The sequence below is a fragment of the Pempheris klunzingeri genome, chromosome 1 (genome assembly GCF_042242105.1).
Source record: "Pempheris klunzingeri isolate RE-2024b chromosome 1, fPemKlu1.hap1, whole genome shotgun sequence".
In the NCBI taxonomy this organism is placed as follows: Eukaryota; Metazoa; Chordata; class Actinopteri; order Acropomatiformes; family Pempheridae; genus Pempheris; species Pempheris klunzingeri.
Window position 1 is genome coordinate 17037120 of NC_092012.1, and position 23026 is coordinate 17060145.

General features: G+C 40.1%; 2 protein-coding genes across 2 annotated transcripts; both read left to right on the forward strand.

Annotated features, from left to right (window-relative positions):
• Positions 1-514: 514 nt before the first annotated feature.
• Positions 515-3216, forward strand: cyba (cytochrome b-245, alpha polypeptide). The gene is made up of 6 exons (XM_070828098.1): positions 515-663; positions 1008-1077; positions 1598-1672; positions 1778-1861; positions 1988-2069; positions 2454-3216. Exons 1-6 carry the CDS (start codon positions 606-608, stop codon positions 2640-2642), a joined length of 558 nt encoding a protein of 185 aa, XP_070684199.1. The 5' UTR covers positions 515-605; the 3' UTR covers positions 2643-3216.
• A 1523-nt stretch (positions 3217-4739) lies between these two features.
• tcf25 (TCF25 ribosome quality control complex subunit) lies at positions 4740-21897 on the forward strand. The gene is made up of 18 exons (XM_070856373.1): positions 4740-5061; positions 6110-6256; positions 6378-6449; positions 6612-6736; positions 9140-9205; positions 9303-9385; positions 10725-10855; positions 11240-11339; positions 13466-13559; positions 13677-13769; positions 15527-15632; positions 15731-15890; positions 16096-16183; positions 16715-16873; positions 16967-17057; positions 17941-18020; positions 18154-18229; positions 21469-21897. Exons 1-18 carry the CDS (start codon positions 4840-4842, stop codon positions 21634-21636), a joined length of 2061 nt encoding a protein of 686 aa, XP_070712474.1. The 5' UTR covers positions 4740-4839; the 3' UTR covers positions 21637-21897.
• The last annotated feature ends 1129 nt before the right edge of the window (positions 21898-23026 follow it).

The following is a 23026-nucleotide window of genomic DNA, read 5'->3' on the forward strand; positions in this document are numbered from 1 at the left end:
TCCCAGTGTTAATTTGTGCTCACAGGAAACCATTTTGAAAATGTTGGCCTGCCTGATTAAAACCTGTGACACAACTACCTAATTTTAAACAACTTGTTTTTGTTATTAAAAGGTAAGTTTCAAACAATTTTACAATTCTAATACTGTCCTGGATTACAATTAACCTGTCCTGGCCATATTTAATGAAAATGAAATGTGACATATATTTAACATTTCAGATCTCAAAAATAAGTTCAGAAAAGTTTTATATCCCCCATAATTTTACTTAAAGGAGAGAAAAGGGTCCGGGTTCTTTGGGGTTAAGAGGAACAACAGCTGGTAAGACCTGCACACAAGCCCACGCACTGCACTTGCTTGTTAGTCAGGTGTGTGTGTGTGTGTGTGTGTGTGTGTGTGTGTGTGTGTGTGTGTGTGGCTCCTCCTCTCGCTCTGCAGTCCTGATCTGGTCGGAAGTGACGACTGGAGGAGCCCTGCCTCCCAGCGTGCCCATCTACACACCTCACTTCTCCTAAATACACTCAGTCTCCCTTAGAATCAGTCCCAGCAGTGGGTCGCTCCGTGGAGAGGTGCAGCCGTGCGTGGAGAGGCTGATTCAGGTGTACACGATGGGGAAGATAGAGTGGGCGATGTGGGCCAACGAGCAGGCTCTGGCTTCGGGACTCAGTGAGTATTTAAAAAAAAAAAACTTTTCTGAAAGTGTTTGCTGAGTTTCATGGAAATTAATGAACTTGCATTTACTTTAAGTTCTGTTTTCACAATAAATAATGTTTTAGCTGCTTTTCGCCACTTTGATGATCGCTTATATAAACTACTTTTTGATTTTATTACTGCACAGCATTAGATCACAGCAATCAACTATAAATTCATGACAGATTATTTCACTTCATCTCGGAATCAGGTCGATGCACAGCTGAACATGGGCGCGCCTCTCTGAGTGGAGCCATAAAGGGTTTTTGTTTTAAGTTTGAACGTGTTAATGTTTTTTTCTTCCTGTTTCCTTCTTTCAGTTCTCCTCACTGGAGGCATTGTGGGGGTGGCTGGACAGTTCAGAGGCTGGCAGTTTGCTGCTTATGCTGTGTATCCTCTGTGCTTTACATGATCCAGAACCGTAGAAGTTGAAATAAAGTTGTGTTTTTGTGAAAATGTTCAATATCCGGTTTCCAGACCCCCCCCCCCCCCCCCCCCCCCCAAAGATCTTCCATCATGAATGTGACATTTCTTTACCAACAACTGAAGTTTGCGCAGAAGGAAATTGTAGCTTTGCACTTTGCTGCAGTTCAGCCTTTATATGATGGCCTTTAAGTACGATTGCATGCTATGTGTGTAAGAATTTATCCGTCTCAAGCCTAAAGGTACAGATGTGATTTAGGCTGATGGGATCTAAAGTGGAAATACATTCTGTAGGTGTAGCACGTTTGGTGTATTACACAGCCGAGGCTGAGCATTTAAATGTCACTCATGTATTCCCCTTTTATATCAGAAACAAACAATCCATCATTTCTTTACCTACTGAACTCGCTCAGTGTTACAGATGTTTATTTGAATTAGTTTTGGTGTCATTATGTGGCCTGGTGAAGCAGCCTTGACAGATAACCAGTGCTGCTGGGGTGTTTGTGTGTCTACTCGAGTATCCCAGAAGCAAGAGGGCCAAAGGCACGAGCGTGGAGAGAACGTAAGTGATGTCATTTTCGTTGTCTACATTTACTCTGTACTCTAATGGTCTGGGATTATCGCCAGTGAACTCAATTGTCCACATCTGTCTCTTGTGTCCCCTCAGGGGCCAGTACTGCTTCACTGTGTGTGTAAAAGCCTTTGGGCCACTGACAAGGAACTACTACATGAGAGCATTTTTACACGCTGCGTGAGTTATATCACTCATTTCCTTTGCCGGACAGCATTCCTCTCATTAGTTAATCTCTTCAATGAAAGACTAACAACATGTCATTATGCTGTTTTTGTCCTCAAAATCCCTTTCTGTCTTTCTTAGAATCTGCGTACCTGGGGGTTTCATGCTCGCTACAGTCCTCGGATGTGTCTGTCTCGGCATTGCCAGCCTCATCTACCTTGTGGTAAATTGATGGCTTTTACCTCATTGATCTCCAGTAGGTTACACACTAGCAACTTTGATAAAGTTGTTAGACGAGGCAGGAAGTGGCCGGTCGAGGGACACAAGGAAATAGACACAAGGAAGAGAATGTTTCGTTACTGGTACCTGCGTTGAGACATGGCCCTGTAGTTATGAAACCTGACCAGGCCTGGGTGTGCCTGAATTCTTCAACAGTACTAGATGTGGCAACCAAAGTCATAAAGCTTTCCAAGCTGCACAATTTGTCTTTATTATACTTATCATCCCATCAATGTTGTTGGGATTGGAACAATAGGCATGTTTATCTTGATCTTGCACTAACCAACCATTACTGACTTGTGTTCCTTGTCTTCCTCTTGCTTTCTAGGCAGCTATCCGCGGTGAGCACTGGGAGCCCATTCTTCCAAGGAAGGAGACCCGGAAGCCGGTTGCAGAGAGCATTAAGAATCCTCCTCAGAATCCACCACCAAGACCTCCCGCAGAGATGCGCAGGAAACGGGTGGACGACCTGGAGGGAGCAGCCTATGACAACCCCATCGCTGTCACTGACGAGTAACCAGTGCAGTGCCCCGTCCTCTGTGTCCATCCCACCGTCAGCCTGAAACACTGGTACGGCTGCACCCACCAAAACCGCTGACACCGGGACGTCACCAGATTCTGGGAGACTGGACAAATTAATAGTTTAGTGAAGCTTGTGACTGGACGGCAACCTACATACATGAACGTGCAGAGAGATTTCTTGACAACAGAGAAAAATGTCCAAAGGAGGATGGGTAAAGTGAATGTCATATTTTACTTTTAAACAAAAAAACACGCCAAAGGACATACATGTAAATGCTCTAGCGGCTACATACAGATATTGTCAAGTCAAAAGACTGTAGGTGGTGTTGGTGTTTTTTTTTTTAACTGCTGTTATAAAGTGCAAACCAATACCTGTGTCCGGCACCAATCACTATGTATGTTAAAGCTGTGTTACCCCCACTGAATTGTGCTGTCATGCGAAGATCGTATAATATAATGTATTATGTACTTACACCCCAGTATATTTGTGTGTTTTTTAACTGATCCCAATGCTGTAGGACTACATCTGTACTCTGATGCCTTGTAAATAAATCCCTAGTGCCCCCTGAGTCATTAGCTGTCTTGGGTTTGTACTTTCATATGATTTATTTTACGAGTTTCCTTTGGAAGATTATTTTAAGTGATGACATTTGCAACTTCCTCCTTTCGCAAACGCGCTGAATTTCAATACATTAGAATTTCCCTTCTCTACCTCGGGTGTTTCCTTTCTAACACTGTTATATTACTATCGTTTGTTGGCTTCAAATGGAAAAGATTTATACATCTGGCTTAGCAGCTCGTCGTCAAACAAGTTCTACGTGTTGGTGTCATGTCTTTTGTTTATGTATGGAGGTTTTCTTTTTGTTGGCCACAGCTGACCCATCAAGCAGCTGGAATCTGTGTTGAAAACACAGACATATTATGATACTTCCTCGTTTTAGTTTGTGGGGCTGTAACACGAGAGACACACCATTAATGTGCATTACTTATTGGACTTACAGTATTATTATAGTATATTAATGCCTCTAATGGATACTTTTAAGTTATATTGCCGTAGTGTCTCAAAGTTTTTGAAAACTTGCCTGTCTTGTTCAGGCAGTTTCACTCAGTCACTCAGTCACTCATCAGCTCAGTATGTTGCATTTGTATTACACTTTTAGGCAAAACAAGTTCATTTGTACAACATAATTCATACACTGAGTTAGTTTCAATATGCCTAAAAACTATTAACTTAAAAACTAAAAACACAAATAGAAATTCCCTTAAAAAACAATATAAAGTGGATTAATTAAATGGCCTCTATGAAATGACTTAAAATATGAAAGTATTCAGAACTGTATAATCAAATACATGTACAAATAACTAATGTTTGCCCTCATTCAAAAGTAAAAGGAAATTATAACATTGCCAGAGTTTTAAAGAGATAATATTTAAAGAGATTGTGCCCCCTACAGCAGAGATGCAAAATCAAAAAGTGAACTGAGGAGGAAAAAAGTAGTTGTGAAGAAGGGCAAGCTTTGGGGTCTTAGACCTGCAGGTCATGGTTGTTATGGGTTAACATGGGTTATGGTTGAATTAGCAAGACAGAGGCAGGAACAATGTAGGTTTGAATTTTTTTACAAAATCAAACAGCTGGGCGATGAACGCGTGGTAGTCCTGAGACCAAGGAATGCTTTATCCAAGAGACTCAAACTTTTCTTTCTTGGCAAGTGAAAACCACCAACTGAAAGACAATAACAGGTGTAGTCCTTACGTGCCTGCAGGAGTATGAACACTGTCATTATGATTGTACTTATAGCCCCCTTCAGTATTTGTTTATGACCATATGTTGTCAACTTTTAACTTCTTGAGCCAATTGTTTAGATAGTATGGTCACTGTATCTGTTACATCGTGTTCTAGGCTGTTTTATGGTCACTTTAATGGCTAACTTAGTATTTACCCCTAGAGAACATGGTTAAAATCATATTACTGGCAAACATTACCTGACATACCTGGGGCACATCTACAGCTTGGTGCAGTTCTTCCTCTGACCTGTGAGGGGCAGTAAGACGCTCGGATGCGTTGAAACATTTAGAAGAAGAAGCGAAAGAGACCAATCGCACTGACCCTCATTTCATTGGCTTGTTGTGTCTGTCGGCTAACTAAGAACTATTTTAACATTGACGTGTATGTGTGCCACTAGCAGTGGACAATGTCTACCCGCGCTCTGCGACGGCTCAGGGGGAAGCAGCGGGGCCAGGAGCCCTTGGACCTCGGGGATCTAACTTTGGCTGACGGTCCGGAGGAGCAGGCTGCGGGTGAGGAGGAGCAGCTGGACACGGCTAATGTTTCCCCCCCACCCGACAGCAAAGGTAGCAGCCGAAAGGCAAAGAAAAACAAGTCTCAGAAAAACTTCAGCAACATTTATGAACTGGTAAGATGACCGTGTAGTCCCCCAACTTTGCATGTTACTTTTAACACAACGTCAGTGTGTGTGTCTTCCTGGCAAATGACTTGATAAAACCTAGCTAGCACAAGCTAGCCGAGTGGCGTTAGCTCATGTCTCCTCTTATTGAACTGAACTGAGCTGCATCATATTATTAGGTGAGGGCTGGCTAACTATAAGGTGTCTGTCACATCAGGCAACCACTGAGAGGTCATTCACACCATCAGCCTTTACAGAGCAGTGACTGTAAGGTTTGTTATTGTTTGCTAGCCTTTGAATTGAGCCTTAAAGTGACACAAAATGGAGACACATTGCTAAAAAATTGCACAAGGTTTAAGGTAAAGACAATTATAGCTCATAAAACGGTCATAGTCAAGTTAATTGTGGCCTTGCTTTTGATAAAGATCTCATCAAGAATGCAATGATACTAAATCAAATGTGTGTGGAAAGACCTATTGTGATAAAATGCGTGCTTATATTTCAGAAACATGGACATAGTAAATCAAAATATCATCTCATTAATATCAAGTTTGGATCTACTTTGCATCAATTCCTGAAATCCCTTGTCGAAATCATAATGCAGGACTGAATGAATGCACGGCTTTTTAAAGAAAAATGTGTATAAGATAAATGTTTCTGTTATGAAACTGTGTTAGCGGCATCTTGTATTATTTGTTCCAACAGTAAGGTCATTTAATGCATGAACTGTTTACACCATGAAGATGTATTCAGTGCTCAGATTGAGAAAGGCCTTACATCTGAACTCAGTATTTAGTATTTATTCACACTACAAACCATCCACAAGCTCTGGTACAGCACATTGAATCAGTATTTCCTTTAACACTCACACGTTGTCCATGAGTAATGGTTGCAGGTGATTTGTTTGAACCAAGATATGATTTCAGGAAAAGATGTTGTTGTCTTTATGCTGGACATTTTGTTTTTATCATGTTGCTATGGGGTTTTCACTCAATGTTCAAGTGTAATGTACAAGTTTACCCAATACACTTTCTTGCCAATTTCACATTTTCATTAGATATGTGATGCAGACAATGAGGCAGAGAAAATCTCACCTGATGAAGAAGCAGAGAAATCGGATCCAAACAAAACAAGTGGCGTGGGAATCAAAGACAAGAGAGATGCCGAGAAACCAGATCAAAAGAAAGAAGAAGCATCTACAATGGTAAAGACATAGCAATGTGGATTGGATATTTCTCTGTGATCTTCTGATATGACTTAAATACTCTGATCTAAGTGTTCATCTTTGCATTGTCTGAAACTGGCATTTCTCCTTTCTTTAAAAGTCTTCGTCTGGGAACAGAGTGAAAAAGAAGAAGAAAAAGAAGAAGACAAAAGTGACGTCAGAAGATGGACAGGTACATTTGTTTATTACATATAATGATAAGAATTTTACTGATACAGTCTCTTAATCACACTTTAGACACAGAAACTGCACTCACTGTGCAAATCTGTAGCTCATTTTTGTACAAGTACATGACAATTAAATGTTGTCTTAATCTACTGTATGTTTTTTTTAGGAGGCCATACCAGACGATAACATTGATTTATTGCTGGAGAACCTGGAGCAGTCCAATGGTCTGAGTTTACAACATGAGGATTGTGGAGGCTCTGACAGAAGATCTGTGCTACATGTAGAGCACAGGTGAGGAGACCAACATCTCATGTAGATAAAATAGATACATTTAAAACAGATATATTTTAGTTAATTATTTCACCATCCAGATTTGACTTGGGTGGTGCCAGCATTAGTTATTGTGTTAAATAAATCTTAGCTGTTCCATGGTTCAAAATAAACTCGATTTATACACGAGTATGTTTTTTTGGGGTAGTGATGATAAAATAGCTGTTGACCAGAGCTCAGCTGACATGACTTGGCTTAGTCAATGGCTGACCATTATAAGTGAACTGCCTCACTTACTATAATATGCATTCCTGTGTTTCCTAATTGCCACCATGTGGTGGCGCTTGGCTCACACAACAAAAGCAAACTGTTTGGAGGCCATTTATCGCAGGGGATGCACCACAGTGAATCAACACTGGTTAAAGCTTGTTGAAACATTCTGCACATCTGGCCATTCAACCAGTGATATCAGAGCATCCATCCATCCATCCATTATCTATACTGCTTATCTGTCAGGGTCATGGGGGGGGCTGGAGCCAATCCCAGCTGACTTTGGACAAAAGGCAGGGTACATCCTGGACTGGTCGTCAGCCAATCACAGGGCTGACATACAGAGATGGACAATCATTCATACTCACACTCACACCTACGGGCAGTTTAGAGTCACCAATTAACCTACATGTCTTCGGACTGTGGGAGGAAGCCCACACAAGCATGAGGAGAACGTGCAAACTCCACACAGAAAGATGCATGCCTTTTCACTTTGCCCTTAAAAACGTGTTTTTGCTGTGTTAATTGCAGAGTTTCATGTTGACGCATGATCCCGTTTTATAGATCTTATATTAAGTCCATTTAACTTTTTCTTAATCAGCTTTGCTGGTAAAGAAATCTCAGGCCAAAACCAGGCCAAAAACGCACCAACAGGGATGGTGAAAGTGTTTAAGAAACAGGTAGGCATAGCGTCCATCCCCATGTTCTGAATTTCAGATTGTGCCCTGTGGGTCTCGGTTCAGATTCCCCCCTGTTAAGAGTAGCAGGTGCACTCCTTCACACCCACAGCCATTTGCCTTCTCCGTGCAGGCCAGGGGAGGAGTTGGTGAGTCCTAAGGCTAAGGAGTATGTCGTGTAGTTGTGATGTGTTGGAAATCGGTGAAGCTGCTTAATTCTGACTGAAGAGAAGCTGACTGGAGGCTTTGATGTCTTATGCAACAATATTTATTGATGCTTGGCCGAAGACAACAGAGAGAACCTCAACACAGATCGCTGCCTGATGCCAATGCCGATGTCATTCTACGTGTATTACAAATATGTGTGAGTAGTCCATTGACTCTCTGAAATCTAAATAAGCAACTGTGACTATCCATGTTACCCCAGATCACGTTGTATGCATCTCCAAGTCACCATCAGCACGTTTCTCCAACAGGAGCCATTCTATCTTGCAACCATGGTCACCTTGACAACGTAGCATCACTCCTTATCTGGAGGGCGCCAGCCAGCCCAAACAATCAGTTAGCTAAACTGTGCTCCACAGACGGAGATGGGGCTTTCTCAACCTTAGGTTTCTCCTTTGGCCTGAGGTTAAAGAAGGAAAATTCGCCCATGATGATGTAGTTTGTGATGGTGGTGCTGACGTTGACCACTATGATGTCTGTGCAGTTGATGATGACGATCAAATCGTGATTGTAAGGATGTTTATCATGTAATCAACGTGTACGATCACCATTTTTCTGATCACTTATTTTACCCTCCTTGTGTGTTTGCCTGGTCATATTAATAGTAGTTGTGATTAATGTTGTTGGACTGTACTCGGGGCTTGTACTGTACTGTATGTCTAGGTTCTTTGATGTATTGTACAAGGCCTTGCTAGAAAAACTAATTGCCCCCTGGGAACAAAATGAAGTTGAAAGTTTGAGCATGTGATGTCATGTGGACTGCTGTTTTCAGCGACGCAATCACGCTGATACAGAGCAAGCTGTTTGATGGCTGGCCTAATTAAATGTTCAAAGTATACAGTGATGGAGTGGAGAGTCCATGACTTTTAACCCTGATGTGCATATATGAACTATTATTTTTATATAACCCATTTTATGAAACCTTAATGGAAACCTTCTTTGCCACAAGTTTTGTTTCATTGATAGAAGATACAGTTAAACATGTAAAAGTTGACTTTGCTAACTGCAAAACAGGCACAACATCATGCAGATTACATTTAGATTTGGCTCTGTACACTGACAGTCATACACTATGAGGCTTGAACTGGCTTCCATATGTACACACATTCATCATGGTTACCAGTAAACTTGCCAATGTTGTCCTGTTAAAAATCACAGAAAAACAGTGTCGTGCCTTGATATATTAGATATTAAATGCATTGCTGTTTAGGCTGTGAAGATTTTAACATCTTTTTCTGTGTCAATTTATTAGGAATCTCAACCCAGAGACGGAGCTGAAGAGATATTTTGGGGCCCGGGCTGTTCAAGGGGATCAAAGGTAAAAAGAAAATGGAAAATGTTTGGATTTTAAAGGACCATACCCTCTGTATGTATACGGTATTTTGTTGTGTTCATTTTCATTTTCCTTTTGACAGACCTCGTCAGAGAAACAGACAGTTTCACCGTACCACCTGGATGACCAATCCTAAGGACAGCTGGCCTCGCTTCAGCCGCCCAGGTAGGCTTTTCCTCACAGTCATTTGAATCATAAGTTTTATTTCATTAAATGTGCCCTTTCAGACTGAAACTGAATGTTTCTGATATTCTGAGCTTTTGCAAAAAATAGAATAATATGGTCAAGATTCAAAGAGTTTATTATCATATGCACAGCAAGGAAACAGGTTTCCATGTACAATGAAATTCTTTCATTGCTGTCTGCAATGGATGCCAAACACTTTAAGTATAAATAGTTGAAAGATAAAAAAATAAATAAAAGGCAATTTAGAAGGCAGCATGTGAAAAAAGAAATATAATAAAAATATAAACTGTGCAAAAAGAGTAGTGCAACAGTCAAAAACATATAGTCAAAACATGTATTACTTACTTTGACATCACTTGACCACTCTCACTCTCTTGATATGGTGTTTAAAAATGAAAACAATTTGGGATTTGTGGTAGTCCAGTGGTTTATTGAGATTCATATGCCAAACCACATGTCCCAGAATTGTAGGTATGGCAATTTCTCTTCTACATCTCCTTCCTTGTAATTCTGATGACATTTTACAGACATATTTAGTGTTATTAAGTCGTTACAGTTTAGCATCTCATAGAGCAAATCACAACTTAAGTCTTTTATATGTTCTGTTTCTTATTATATATAATATAAAATGACAGGGACATAACAGCCCTTAGCACTTTTAGATTGACCTTATAGTCTGAAGGAAGCACAAGCGGCTGCCTTTAACCACTTTATATATATTTTTAGATTCAGCCGAGATGGGCTGAAATCTGCTTTCGTTATGCCAACGTCATCATAGAGACTGCTCCATTGTTTTCACACTGAAATTCACCACTGATGTATAGTGCCATCTTTGTGTTAGCTGTTCAAGCCATGATTTAATTTGATTTTTCAAGTGTCAGTTGAGGTTGCAATTAATGTGACAAACCAGGCCTCATCAGTACAAAAGTACATTGTTCAGACATTTTCTGACTTATAATAATAATAATAATAATAATATTCAGGCCAAAAATATTATTTAGTTGAATACAGCTATTCTGATAATTCTATTGATGTCTCTCATAATATTGAATAATGTTAAAACAATATTGCATCAACGCTAAAAGCTAGAATGTCTTGCATTTTGTCACAAACCTCAAAATTATTTATTCTGTTGTTTAACCATGATGCGCCATGAGAGGCTCTGATTTACAGTAATTTTAGCTTGGTCACAAGTATGTTTAATATGTCAGTGAATTCATAACAGTCAGACACTTTTCATATAAAGATATTTTCACCTCGTGTCACCCTCTTCTGTCTTTCTTTCTGTGCTGATGTTCTTTGCTTGACGTGTCCACAGGAATCTCAATGACCTTAGTGGAGTCTAAGGATGGTGCTCAGTACTTCACCTTTGAGCACAGTCGGGACTACCAACAAGTACAGTTCAAGTTTCTTGATGCTGTCGAGTCCATGGATCCCAACAACATTGTGGTAAAAATGAAAAATAAATTATCTCTGCTGTGCATTTTCGGTGTCAGAAAGTTTGATGATGATGCAGTAATATTTAAAATGCTTCATCCTCAATATTGATGTTGCCAGGGACACGTGTAATTATCAGTGATATTGTGTTGCATGAATAATCACAAATGGGAAATATTATCTTTTATATCCTTTTCAACTCTTGAATGGGCATGAAAACATCCTGTTGAATCATCATCAGTATAAAGAATCATCTTCTGCAAGTAAATTATCCTGGTTCAAAACTTTACAAGACTGTGTACCCAAAACTTTGAATACTTATATACTCTATTCTGACTTCTTGTCCTCTTCCATCTCTGTCAATCTGACCATTATCGCTTCTCTTTTTCTCTTCAGGCCCTGCTACAGCTTAACCCATATCACATTGATTCCTTGCTGCAGCTATCTGATGTGTGCCGCATACAGGAGGATCAGGAGATGGCCAGGGACCTCATTGGTGAGGATCCATATCAGTGATACTCAACCTTGTCCTAATCAGGAGCCACATTGACGAAAAAATATTTTTGCAAGAGCCACAATCCAAAAACGCTCCTTTCCTCCCTGAAACCATTATGCATTTGAGAATATGGATAATAGTAATATGTTACTGAGGAATGAAAAGCATAATGTACAATGCAATAACTGTGATTTATTATTTTCACTGCAACCACAAAACACACATTGCTGATCATCACTGCCCATAACAACAGGTACAGTAACAGACAGCATGTTTACTGATCATCACAGTCCATATAACAGCAGATTATAGACAGCAGGGGTTGTCAGAAGAGTAATGTTGTACTTAATTCACACTCAATGTGATTTCTGACACTCCCTCTGCCGCACAAGTGATTTGAAGTCGGGCTCTGCGCTGGAAACGCCAATCCGAAGGGCCTCTGTTGTGTGCTGCAGACTCAATCTGTTTCGGTTGCGACATTTTATTTTTGAGAGCGCAGAGAATGCTTCTTCACACCGGTATGTGGACGGAAACATTGAGAGCGCGAAACCTGAAATAATTTGTGATTGGTTGTTCAGAGGGATGGGGGGCGGCTTGATAGACTGATGTGTGTGATGACTGATGTGTGACTTGTGAGTGATAATGAAATGTTGATGAATTCTGCTGACAATGTTTTTGTTTTTCGTTTTTTAAAGATTTTTTTAGATTTTTTATTTTTTTTTAAGTGGGACTTAAAAGAGCCGCAACTAGTCTTAAAGGAGTCGCATGCGGCTCGCGAGCCGCGGGTTGAGTATCGCTGATCCATATAGAACATGAATTGTAAATCAATGACAAGCATGTAAACATGTTAAGGACCCAGCAACGACTCGGATGCCAAATCATTATCAGTCTTTATAGAATATAGGGATCCACTACATTTTTACAGAATCTGTTCAAGAGAAACTTATTAATGCAACATGAAGGCAAACAGACACTATTTATTGTATTAAATTTATGATGCACAAGCATGATACAAATGCTGCCTCTGTTCCAATGTCATGCTTTTGTAGACACCAGCTTTTGGCATAGACATGAAATAACACAGTCCCTCTTCAGACATTATTATGCTTTTTAAGTTCTAGTCTGTCTTTCATCATGGCTAAGAGGACCAGGCATATACTGTACATTTGTTAACATTAATTCATTGCTTAATTTGCTTCCAACAGGGATGCAGCTTAGATCTGTTGAAGTAGAAATATTCCCTTTGCCCTTACAATTTCAAGCATTCTTATGTTACTGCAGAGTCACTATGACTTAGTGTTATGAATACATTTAATCATAGCAATATATTTAAAATGTCAGTCACATACCAAATCTTTTACTTTGTAATGTTATCCTCTATAATTATGATCCAACTTCCCAGCAGTTGGTTACACGCACTATATCTTGATTGGAGTATCTGTGCAGTTAAAAGTAACAAGTACATTTGTTTATTTGAAAGGAACAGTCAGTGCATTTAATATCATAACCATGTACATCTAAAACTCTGAGTCAGTCTCAAAGCTGATGGGCATTGTAGTTTATTAGTTTCACCAATGTAAGGCCAGTGTAGAGTATAGTGCTAATTAGAATGACTCCAGACATTGATGTATGCAGGAGATGCAAAAAGTAGTCAATTCCTCATTTTTGTCAGATTACCAAGATAAATAGTTGTGGTTATTTCAGTACTCAGTGTGCTATTTTTTAAAATCTGTAAACCAACAGAACAACTATTGTAAAAAATGTCATACATGCAAAGCACAGTGTAAGGTTTATAATGACAGGCCCTTTCCTCAACTGGATTGCTAAAATAGTTTATGTAAAAGATCAGAAGGGCAATTTAACAAAGGCCATTTGTCTTGTTCCTCGGCTAATTAAATAACATGCCATCAGCTGAACTTTCACATAAGACGGAGAAGAAAGGGAGTGGTTTTCAGTCGTGGTCTTGATGTGAAAGCACTGCTGGTGAGGAGAACATAAATGGCACGGACTAGCACGTGCAACATTTTATAGCTTTCTGTACATTGTGACATAACCTTATTTAGCTGTATCCACAACAATACTGATGCATCAACAAACTGGGGAATTCTATTTTTTCTGTTTTTCAGAGAGGGCCTTGTACAGCTTTGAGTGCGCTTTTCACCCTTTATTCAGTCTGACTTCAGGTACCAGCAGACTTGATTATCTGAGACCAGAGAACAGGTTGGTTGTTTCTTTTTCCTTTTTTTTTTTTAAGCTTTTGTTTGACAACTTGCTTTTGTGAGGAATCAGTGGGATCCTAGATTATAGTTTGTCACCAATGATGACCTCTGTCTGCAGGGCATTTTACCTCGCCCTGTACAAGCACATGATGTTCCTGGAGAAGAGAGGATGCCCACGGACGGCTTTGGAATACTGCAGACTGATCCTAAGGTACAAAGCGTGAGCACTGAGAAACACAGGCTATGTGGAGTTAGAGGAGAAACGGTACAACATTTTTTTTAAAGAGATTTATACAGAAAAGCCTTCATGCTTCTCCTTTTAAAGCTTTTGCCTCAGTTACAGTCATTGCGTTTCTGGTCTCTTCGTAACTTCCTTCTCTGTTCCCATTATCTCAGACCTGCACTTTTCTCCACAAAAAAGTAAAGTGGCAATTTAGATGCTCTTTTCTCTTTGCTGTGACTTTATTTTCTATGTTTGGCATCACATTGAAGTATTACATATGATCACATGGCTTGCTAGCTGAACAATAAGAACTCTTATTTCCCAGCAGTCATCAGACTAGGGTGATATTTTTCAAAGAATATTAACTCAACAATTAGGTAAGTATTCTGCCAGGTTATTCATATTTTCTCTAGATGGTTACATGCTTGATTCGGCTAACCAGTTCAATACATGGGAACGTAAGCCTGGAAATGAACAGTATTTTTTTTTTTTTTCTTTCTTGTTTCATTGCGCTGATGGTTAGAGCACACCCAATATTGTATGTATGACCGTTACAGATAGCTAGGTCACACACACGCACGCACAATGACATCTGAAACATTTCACATCAAAACAAATTCACACTCAACACTGCACTTCTTTGGGTCCCCAGCCATAAACCCACCAAGTGTGAAGTCCATCGTTTGAGCGGTTGTTGAGACCAGCACAGGACACACACACACACACACACACACACACACACACACACACACACACACACACACACACACACACAGATTTCTTCTTTTCTTCACAGACTTTTGAATGCCTTTTTCCTTTGTTATTTAACTGTTTAACAGGGATGTAGAGAAATGCATGCTAGTGTTGGATAATGTGTTTGACCAAGATGATACACAAGATAAAATCATTTAAATCGCTAATAAAATCCAAAAGCAGTCAATGTATTTTAAACCTCATTACATGACACATCATGCCTGTACAGAGGCCACTCACATAAGGTTTTATACATGCTAAGAGGGCTGTTTCCATGCGCCGCTGCGTTCAGTCTGTCATAGATCGATCTTTAAAGCCTCCCCATATAATGGTCAATGCTTATCTATGATTTTCATCAAACTCTGGCTTCCTGACTTCATGACAGCTTTTGTTCTGGTCCTTTTGTGAAGCAGCACTGTGGGAATAAAAGTTGACAGCTGTCCCCCTTCAACCAGGAGTTAATAAGTCACTGTTAGCTTAAAATGGCAAAATGTTTGATAACAGAATCTGAAAAAAGCACTGTTTAACAAAAGGAGTCCCCCTATACGATATGATTAACACTGTCAATCCACAGTTTCAGAGAAAAAAAAAAAGACTGGCCATATTTTTGTTCCCATTTTTCGAACACAAAGTATCATCATGCACGCTCTGAAAGCATTATTGCATTGTGGTGGCTTTTGAAGGAAACCAGAAAAATTAAATTATTTCTGATGCCCAGAATCAAATTTTACTAGAAAATGTCAGAGTAGCAGTGTTTTTGATGCTGTCTGGTTTCTGATGTGTTATTTATTTTCACACACAGGTGGGAACATTTGAGTTTAAGCTAAAACAGGTTGGTTCCCACAGTTGAGATATAGTTTTATGTTCCTACTTTGAGTATAGGATGAGACTTTTAATTGCACTTTGATTCACATATTTGTTTTATCTGTTTTTTTGTTCATGTGTCTGAAGAAATCAATTGCATGTGGTCTTGTCTGCTACTCTTCTATCAGTTTGGACCCAGACTCTGACCCGCTCTGCATGCTCCTGCTCATCGACTTCCTGACGCTGCGTTCCAGAGAATACCAGTCTTTCCTCCAGTTGTACCAGGAGTGGGAGGTAAAGTATCCACAAACGTTTGTATCTATGTATGTGTGTTGGTGTGTCAGTGTTAACTTTTCAGTCTGACAAAGATATTGCTTGGTTTTGCGTTTCAGGAGCACAGAAATCTATCCCAGCTGCCAAACTTTGCATTCTCCTCCGCACTTTGCCGTTTCCACCTCAGTCAGCAGGAAGACATGGATCCTGAAGAAAGTGACAAAGAAAAACATCAAGCTGACCAGATGCTTCAGAACTCACTCATCATGTTCCCTGGAGGTTAGACTCTCAGAAATGACCCACTACCCATATATCAATATTTAGGCCTGATCTCCCCTTCGTCGCTTTTTACAATCTTTACGGCTAAAGGACTAAAAGGATTTCTGTAAAATAGTAGGCAAGTAGTACTTGTCATCCACAACAAGGAAGTTGTGTATGTGTATATTCTCACGTACTTATGTTGCTATAAATGCATTTTCTGCAGTCTTGATGCCTCTACTGGATCTGTGTACTGTGCAGCCAGATGCTACAGTCGCATCACATCCCTTCTTTGGCCCAAAGAGTCAGATAGGGTAACGTATCTCTATAGAGTGTTGTAAATGAGTAAATTCTATTATAATAATTAATTGCACGGCTTTGTTTAATATTCGATTCTGATTGGTCAATTGTGACATTCTTTGGTCTGTTATTTCTGTATAGCAGACTGTCGCTGTGGTACTGGAAGCAATACAGTCATTTTTAAATCAATGCAATTGTTTTTAAGTCAGTATTATGTGTTAAATTGTTGAATTCTGCAGTACAAAGCCGTGTAATAAGTTGGATAATGTACAGCGAGCTGTTGCCAAACAAACCTAACAGAGTGATGCAGGACTTGAATTATCCTGAAGGGCTCGCTGTACATTATCCCGTACATAGTGTGCTATCATTTGTCATTCCATATTGCATAGTAATTAAGTAGCACAAATACTGTATACTATTATTACTATAAACCTTTTCATGACCTCTACTTTGTCCTCATTGTGTATCCATTTTGCAGCTGATTTACTTTTTTCTGCTTCTCTCCGACCCTAACTTTAAAATGTCATCCAACACTCTGGCTCTAGGCAGCCCCCAGCCCTGGCTGAATTGACTGCACTGTATGTTGGGAGGACATTCAGCCTGTGGAGGGAGGCAGCAGTAATGTTGTGGTTGGAAGAGGCTGTGAAAGAGGTACTGCGTCGAGTTGATGCCAAAGACCCTCTGGTGGAGGACTGCCAAAACAAGTAAGATCTCAGTGAGCTACTTTACTGCCATAAGTCCACGTTTCTGTACAGTTATGCTCCATATGTCAGCACACCTTCATCACTCTGTTTTAGGAGGAAGCAGAGGTACCAGAGTGCACCAAGGAACATCCATCGCCATGTCCTCCTCTCCGAGATCAAAGAAGCCACCTCAAGTCTGCCTCTGGTGAGAAACGATCAGCAACCACACTTAAAGACAGTTCACTATATCAACACCCTGCCACCGGGAGAAAACTAATCATCCATACACATTCACACAATTTGGGATTGAGTTGCTCACCAAACTTTCAACATGCACACTCGAGGAGCCATGGATTGAACCTCTGATTTTCTGATAGGTGTGCAGCCTGCTCTAGCTCTGAGCCACAGCCACCCTGAGATTCGTGGCTCCACAACTGCCTGAGGTCCCACTCTGAGATTGTGTTATCAGAGCATCTAGAGCTCCCTTAACTTAATGACATTCATATATTTTTTTTTAGCCATCAGCGTAGTTGCTACTTTTCATTTTTTTTCATGCACATTAAAATGTTGAAATTATGAAATGATAGAAGACATGCTCCACACACCAAATATTGCTGTCATATTTCTTATCTGTAACAGAGTACTGCTGTGCTCATCCTCAAATTTGTCAACAGCACTAGATCACCCTCAAACTGTGATTTCAATAACCACTTTGTCGCCAGCTCGCCTCCTTGATATGAAGGAGAAAGACATTTCTTATAATTGGATTACTCTGTGGGACATGTCTGGCTCGTGACCAGTTTCATCCATCATTCTATAAACTGCAGACTGAAAGGTTATTTGGTTGTGGGTTATTTTCAGTTGAGAACATATTCGAATTTGTTAAATATTCATCAGATTAAAAGCCTCCAATGCAGGTCATATGTTTGATTCTTGAGTCAACAGAGGACATGAAACTTTGCCTGACAACGTGATTCCACTTCTGGCTTTAAAGTAGCACAGTGGTATCTATAGACTGCTGATCACCTCTGGAGTATTCCTGTATTTCTGTGGGACTCTAATCTTGCCTGTTTGTTTAATCCCCTCAGGAGGTGACCCATCAGCCTGTGATGGGCTTTGATCCCCTGCCGCCTCTGGACTCCGTGATCTCGTATACCCGACCAGAGAGGTAATGGAGGACGCATACATTTATGTATATGGACGCTAATATTTTGGCTCGTAAACCAACAGGCTTTTTATCCTCAATTGGCTTTTACACTTAAATGAGATTTCTACGATGTGTTTTGTGTGTCTGCATATAGGCAGCATGTTGGCGCCTCCAATGAGAGTACATTGTCGCTGTTTTTCCGGTCATTGCTGCCAAACTTCAACCTCCAGGTGAGTTGCATGGATGAGGCAAGATGCGTCCGGTAGGAAAGAGGTTTGGAAGAATGAACTGATTAGGGGTTGTATATGAAGAAAAGCGAGCCGTTTCAAATAGGAGCACGGCAAATACACACTAAAACTGAATTCACAGATGTTATTTATATTCATCTCAGTTATGAATTGTGAATTTGAAGCTCCCTCTTCAACCTGAAGAGCAAACTGTAGCGATGCCATGTGAGGATTAATCCTGGTGCTTCCATGTAGATTATGAATAACAGAAAAACCAAGGTCACACATGGCGTGGATGTGGTGAAATCATGTGATTAACAGCCGTAAGCCCAAATAAAACAAATTATGTGAGCTCACGGAGTCTGTACTAATTCATTATGAACTCACTCTCTTCAACTGATAAAACCACTGATAATTCTATTTTTATTGGGTTAACTGTCCAAAATCACTGAAGGGGCACAATGTAAGTCAAGATAAGGTTGGGTTTTATATTTAATGGTTACTAAAATAACACACAGACGCACCCATTTAGCAGCAGGACCCTCCAGGGCTAGTGGAAACATTCAAACTGGTAAAAAGATCTGGTAAAAGATCTGGGAAAACATCTTAACGCACATCCTTGACTGACTGAATATTTCCTCCAAAGGCTCATGGTTAGCCTAAGGGGATCTACTGAAAAAGAAGGCATATGACCTTGTTACAGTTAATTTTGTTCACCATTTCCCAGCATGTCACTGTAGAACAAAACAGTAACATCATTCATGAAGTGCAAAGTTGTTTGTGGCCTTGACTTTGCCATCTCCTTCCAAATAGTGAAGTTTGATGCTTATTTTTATGCGTTATGAATTCATAGGGTCACAATTGTACAGTCAAGTCATCAAGTGTACTGTCCCGTTATTTATGTGGGGCATTTTGTCAGTTTTGAATGTTAGGAACAAAAGTCTTGGAATACAGTACCAGTCAAAAGTTTTGACACGCCTTCTCAATCAATGGGTTTTCTTTATTTTTTATTGTTTTCTACTATATTAGTTAATATTGAAGACACCAAACTATGAAGGAAAAAAAAATGGAATTATGTGAACAAAAAAGTGATAAACCCTGTTTTATATTTTAGATTCTTCAAAGTAGCCACCTTTTGCTTTGATGGCAGCTTTGCACACTCTTTAGCATTCTCAGTGTCTACCCTCTACCCTCCTGGACTCTCTTGGGGAACTTTTTTTTTACTGTACTTTGTGTTTGAGATTGCACATTTCAAATGTGAAGTTTTATTTAAATTTATTGTTCATTGAAATTCACTTAGTCAACCAGAGTCATAATTTGATCTCAAATTATTGGTCAATTTAAGCTGGGGGTGATATTACATAAATTAAACCAACGAGTCATTTTTAGTCCACATTGTCCTCAGCAACAAATGGGTGTTTGCTCATTCCGCTCATTAACTCCACAGTATTTGCTTAGCTCCAGTTCCCCTTAAAATAGATTGTAGTTTGGCCAAGACTGCGAAAGAGGACAAATTTATGGCAAGACCATATGGTCACAAACACATTTTGATGTAGAGTAAGACAATGAGATGTAGAATTATGAGTTTCAGTCTAATTCCACCTCATGTGTTCATTTCAGACAGATGAAAACATAAATGATTGGCTTTCCTGCAGTTACCTCTTGATAGTACATTTTACAGTGTGCAGAACATTTTTGGCCTTTTTGTTTAAACAGTTCACCATATGAGTTTTATCTGAACCAGGATTCTATCAGAAACTACAATTTATGTGGATGTAATTCTAGTGTAGGGGTAGTATACACACAGCCCTCTAACAGGCTTCAGTGGGTTTAGGAGCTTGTGATTTCATCATGCAAAAAATTCAAGAACCGACCGTATAAATGATGCTCCAACCTCTCTTCTCAATCTCTTAATCATAATCATGATGTAGCATTGATTCAAAGAAAATCAGACGGTAACATGTTATTTGGAGGCTTCATCTCTTCAGAACATCATCAGCCTCATCTTTATATAATATCGTGTGTAGATAATGCATCAATATTGTCAGTAAATAGGCTTACTCTGTATTTCAATCTGAATGCTGCAGTCTTTTGGGAATAAATTCACTCAGCAGTCTGCCATACCATGCTGATATCCCACACCTGACAGTACTCTTTAGTAATCTAATCTAATAATTGTAGGAAACGATCCGATTGATGAGTTGATCATGTATGATCACTGGTCTATGATCCCCTACTGACCGAGGGTCCAGAACCGTCTCCTCAGTTTTTCTCACTTTTAAAATGAAATGGTTGGCATCATGCTGAAGGACTTGTGTCCTTGCGCAGTTAAGTTTAGGATACCAGAGTCATGTGAAAATTGAAAAAAGTATTTTTTTAGGGTGGTTGTTGGTACACTGATTTGTGTTTTGCGTAAAAAGAACTGATGAGCTGGCAAAACCCTGTGGGACGCCTGTTAAAGGATGCTGCTGGTGACCGAGTAAGCACAGAACGATTCTGGTTTATGTCCAAACAAGGTTAAACAAGAGGTAGAGGACAATTTTACAATGATTGCGGCACTTAACACGCAACTGTGTGTACTTAGGGGATCATAAATGTGATGATCAAAGACTGTGCATGCATATGTATCCATTTTCATTTTACATAATATATATTTGACGTTACAGAGTTTCGTTTAGCCCACCACCATTTGTGTAGCACAAATCAACTGCTGCCACATTAAGATCCATGCATCAGGTACACCCAAACACAGAACATCTCGTGGGTCAGCTATACATGCTTAACATTAACAGAAGGGCCCAAGGCATGTTTCCATCAGGACAGTTCCATCCATCCTGATCATGTTATCCACTTATGGAGAGGAAGAGATATAATATTGATAAAAGAAATATGGTTAAGACATGGGAAGATATGCTGCACATTTTCTTTTTTTACTCGTGAAGAAGAGCTGCATATCTGAAAACAAAACAATGTTATGTCTTATAACTCCACCCTAGGCTACCTCCATATTTATTCAACACACAAACATTGAATGTTCAGTGCATTGTATGATCATCTGCATTTGCTTGTATAACCATCAAATTGGATCATTTAGTGTTAATAACTTACTACAGAAAGACAAACCCACGTGTTCAGGTGTCTTTTGACACCATCAAGTGCTTCTAGCAAGGTGTCGAACCAGTGATAACTATAGCAGATATTTGTACACTAACTTGACTAACTACCGTCCTTTCCTTGTGAAGGGTGGACAGAGGCAGGAGGATGACATGGAAGTGGCTCGAGCCGGTCAGGAGCTGAACCAGGAAGTGAATCGTCTAATGGTGGCAATGAGGGACATGCTGGCAAACATCAGGTTTCAGGAGCCACCGAGAGAGGACAACCCCTACAGAGATGAGGAGGAGTGGGACTGAGGGGAGGGGGGGGGACGGAGGAGCAACATTGAGTATGAGGGTGAAGAGGAATCAAATAGACGAAGAAACTTAATAAAATGAATGATTTTAAGAAAAATGATTATATTTAATGGTGTTTATAATTAATAGAAGAGGTTAAGGGAGAACTGAATAGTGTTTTTTTTTATTTTCAGTACTTAAGTGAAAGGAAGAGATGACTTGGTGTTACGAGTCTGTCCGCTCCTCTGCTTTAGTGGTGTTAATAAACAAACATGAATAATCCAGACGGTTGTAAACATGTGGAACTTTTTTTTTTCCAGAATCAGAAAACAGTTTGTTTAGTTGAACCTGTCATGTGACTAAATTTCACAGTTTTATTCATAACAAACATCTCCAGTCATTGTCAGCTTAGCAGCACTAACACATAATGATCGCTATTTTTCCTGCTCTGGTTTCTGACTTTTGGAAAAAAATGTCATGTTCACGAACAGTGGGCCGCTTTCTGAAATAAGATCTAAGTTGAAACGGTTATTGCGCTATATAAACGCTTGTCAGTGTGCTGCTTTCTTAGCCTGCTGGAAGAAGGTTGTGGTTCTTTGTCCTTGCTGTCCTGGTTGCAGGTTGGACGAATCCTGTCGCTCCTTTGTTCCTTGATAGTTAGCAGCTCAGGGCTCCTGTTGCTTTGAAGATCAGCTGGCAGACTTTGGATCATACCTGCTGGTGCTGATAAGCTTAGTTCAGGCCACACTGAGGCTGGAGATGGAGGAGTAAGCTCCAGGCCAGTAACTGGACTCTCAGGGGTCCCGGTGAGATGAGGTGCAGCGCTGAACTGGTCTCCAGCAGAGCCCGAGGTGAAAGAGAGATGGACCCTCAGAGGTCCAGAGGAGAAGTGAGAGAGCTGAGCTGGAACTTCAGGGATTCAGAGGCAGAGACTCTCAGGGGTGTGGAAGAGCCCTGGGAGGAGAACTGGACTATCCACAGTCCAGGTGAGAGATCAGAGAGAGAGAGCAGTGGGGGAGCTCTGGTTTTGTGGCCTGAGGTTATAGGGTCATGTATCCCACATTGGCCAAAGGTTGCTGTAAAGCTGGGTCCAGGGGTGTGTTTAGCACCTGTGTGTGTGAAAACGTAAGGACTCTGGGAAGCTGAGTTCAGAGAGGGAGCCCTTTGTTCAAAGGACAGAGAAACGTAGTCTCCACCATAAAATGGTGCAGGGCCCAACACACTTTTATAAATAACAATAACTATGTTCATCAGATTTCTGTGCTGTCCTTCCGAACAATTAGCTAAAAAATTACAAAATATGGCAAGGGACTTAAAAAAAAAACACAAACTGAATTATTCAGTATATTTTCTAATAATGATGCCTCATGTTGCATTACAGTGTAGTGTCAGTACAGTAGAGCTGTTTTTT

Coding starts and splice junctions, on each gene's coding strand:
- tcf25 (XM_070856373.1), top strand. CDS start 4,840: ATGTCTACCCGCGCTCTGCGACGGCTCAGGGGGAAGCAGCGGGGCCAG. Junction 6,737..9,139: donor GTGCTACATGTAGAGCACAG/GTGAGGAGACCA, acceptor TCAATTTATTAG/GAATCTCAACCCAGAGACGG. Junction 11,340..13,465: donor GATGGCCAGGGACCTCATTG/GTGAGGATCCAT, acceptor TCTGTTTTTCAG/AGAGGGCCTTGTACAGCTTT.
- cyba (XM_070828098.1), top strand. CDS start 606: ATGGGGAAGATAGAGTGGGCGATGTGGGCCAACGAGCAGGCTCTGGCT. Junction 664..1,007: donor GGCTCTGGCTTCGGGACTCA/GTGAGTATTTAA, acceptor TCCTTCTTTCAG/TTCTCCTCACTGGAGGCATT. Junction 1,862..1,987: donor AGAGCATTTTTACACGCTGC/GTGAGTTATATC, acceptor TGTCTTTCTTAG/AATCTGCGTACCTGGGGGTT.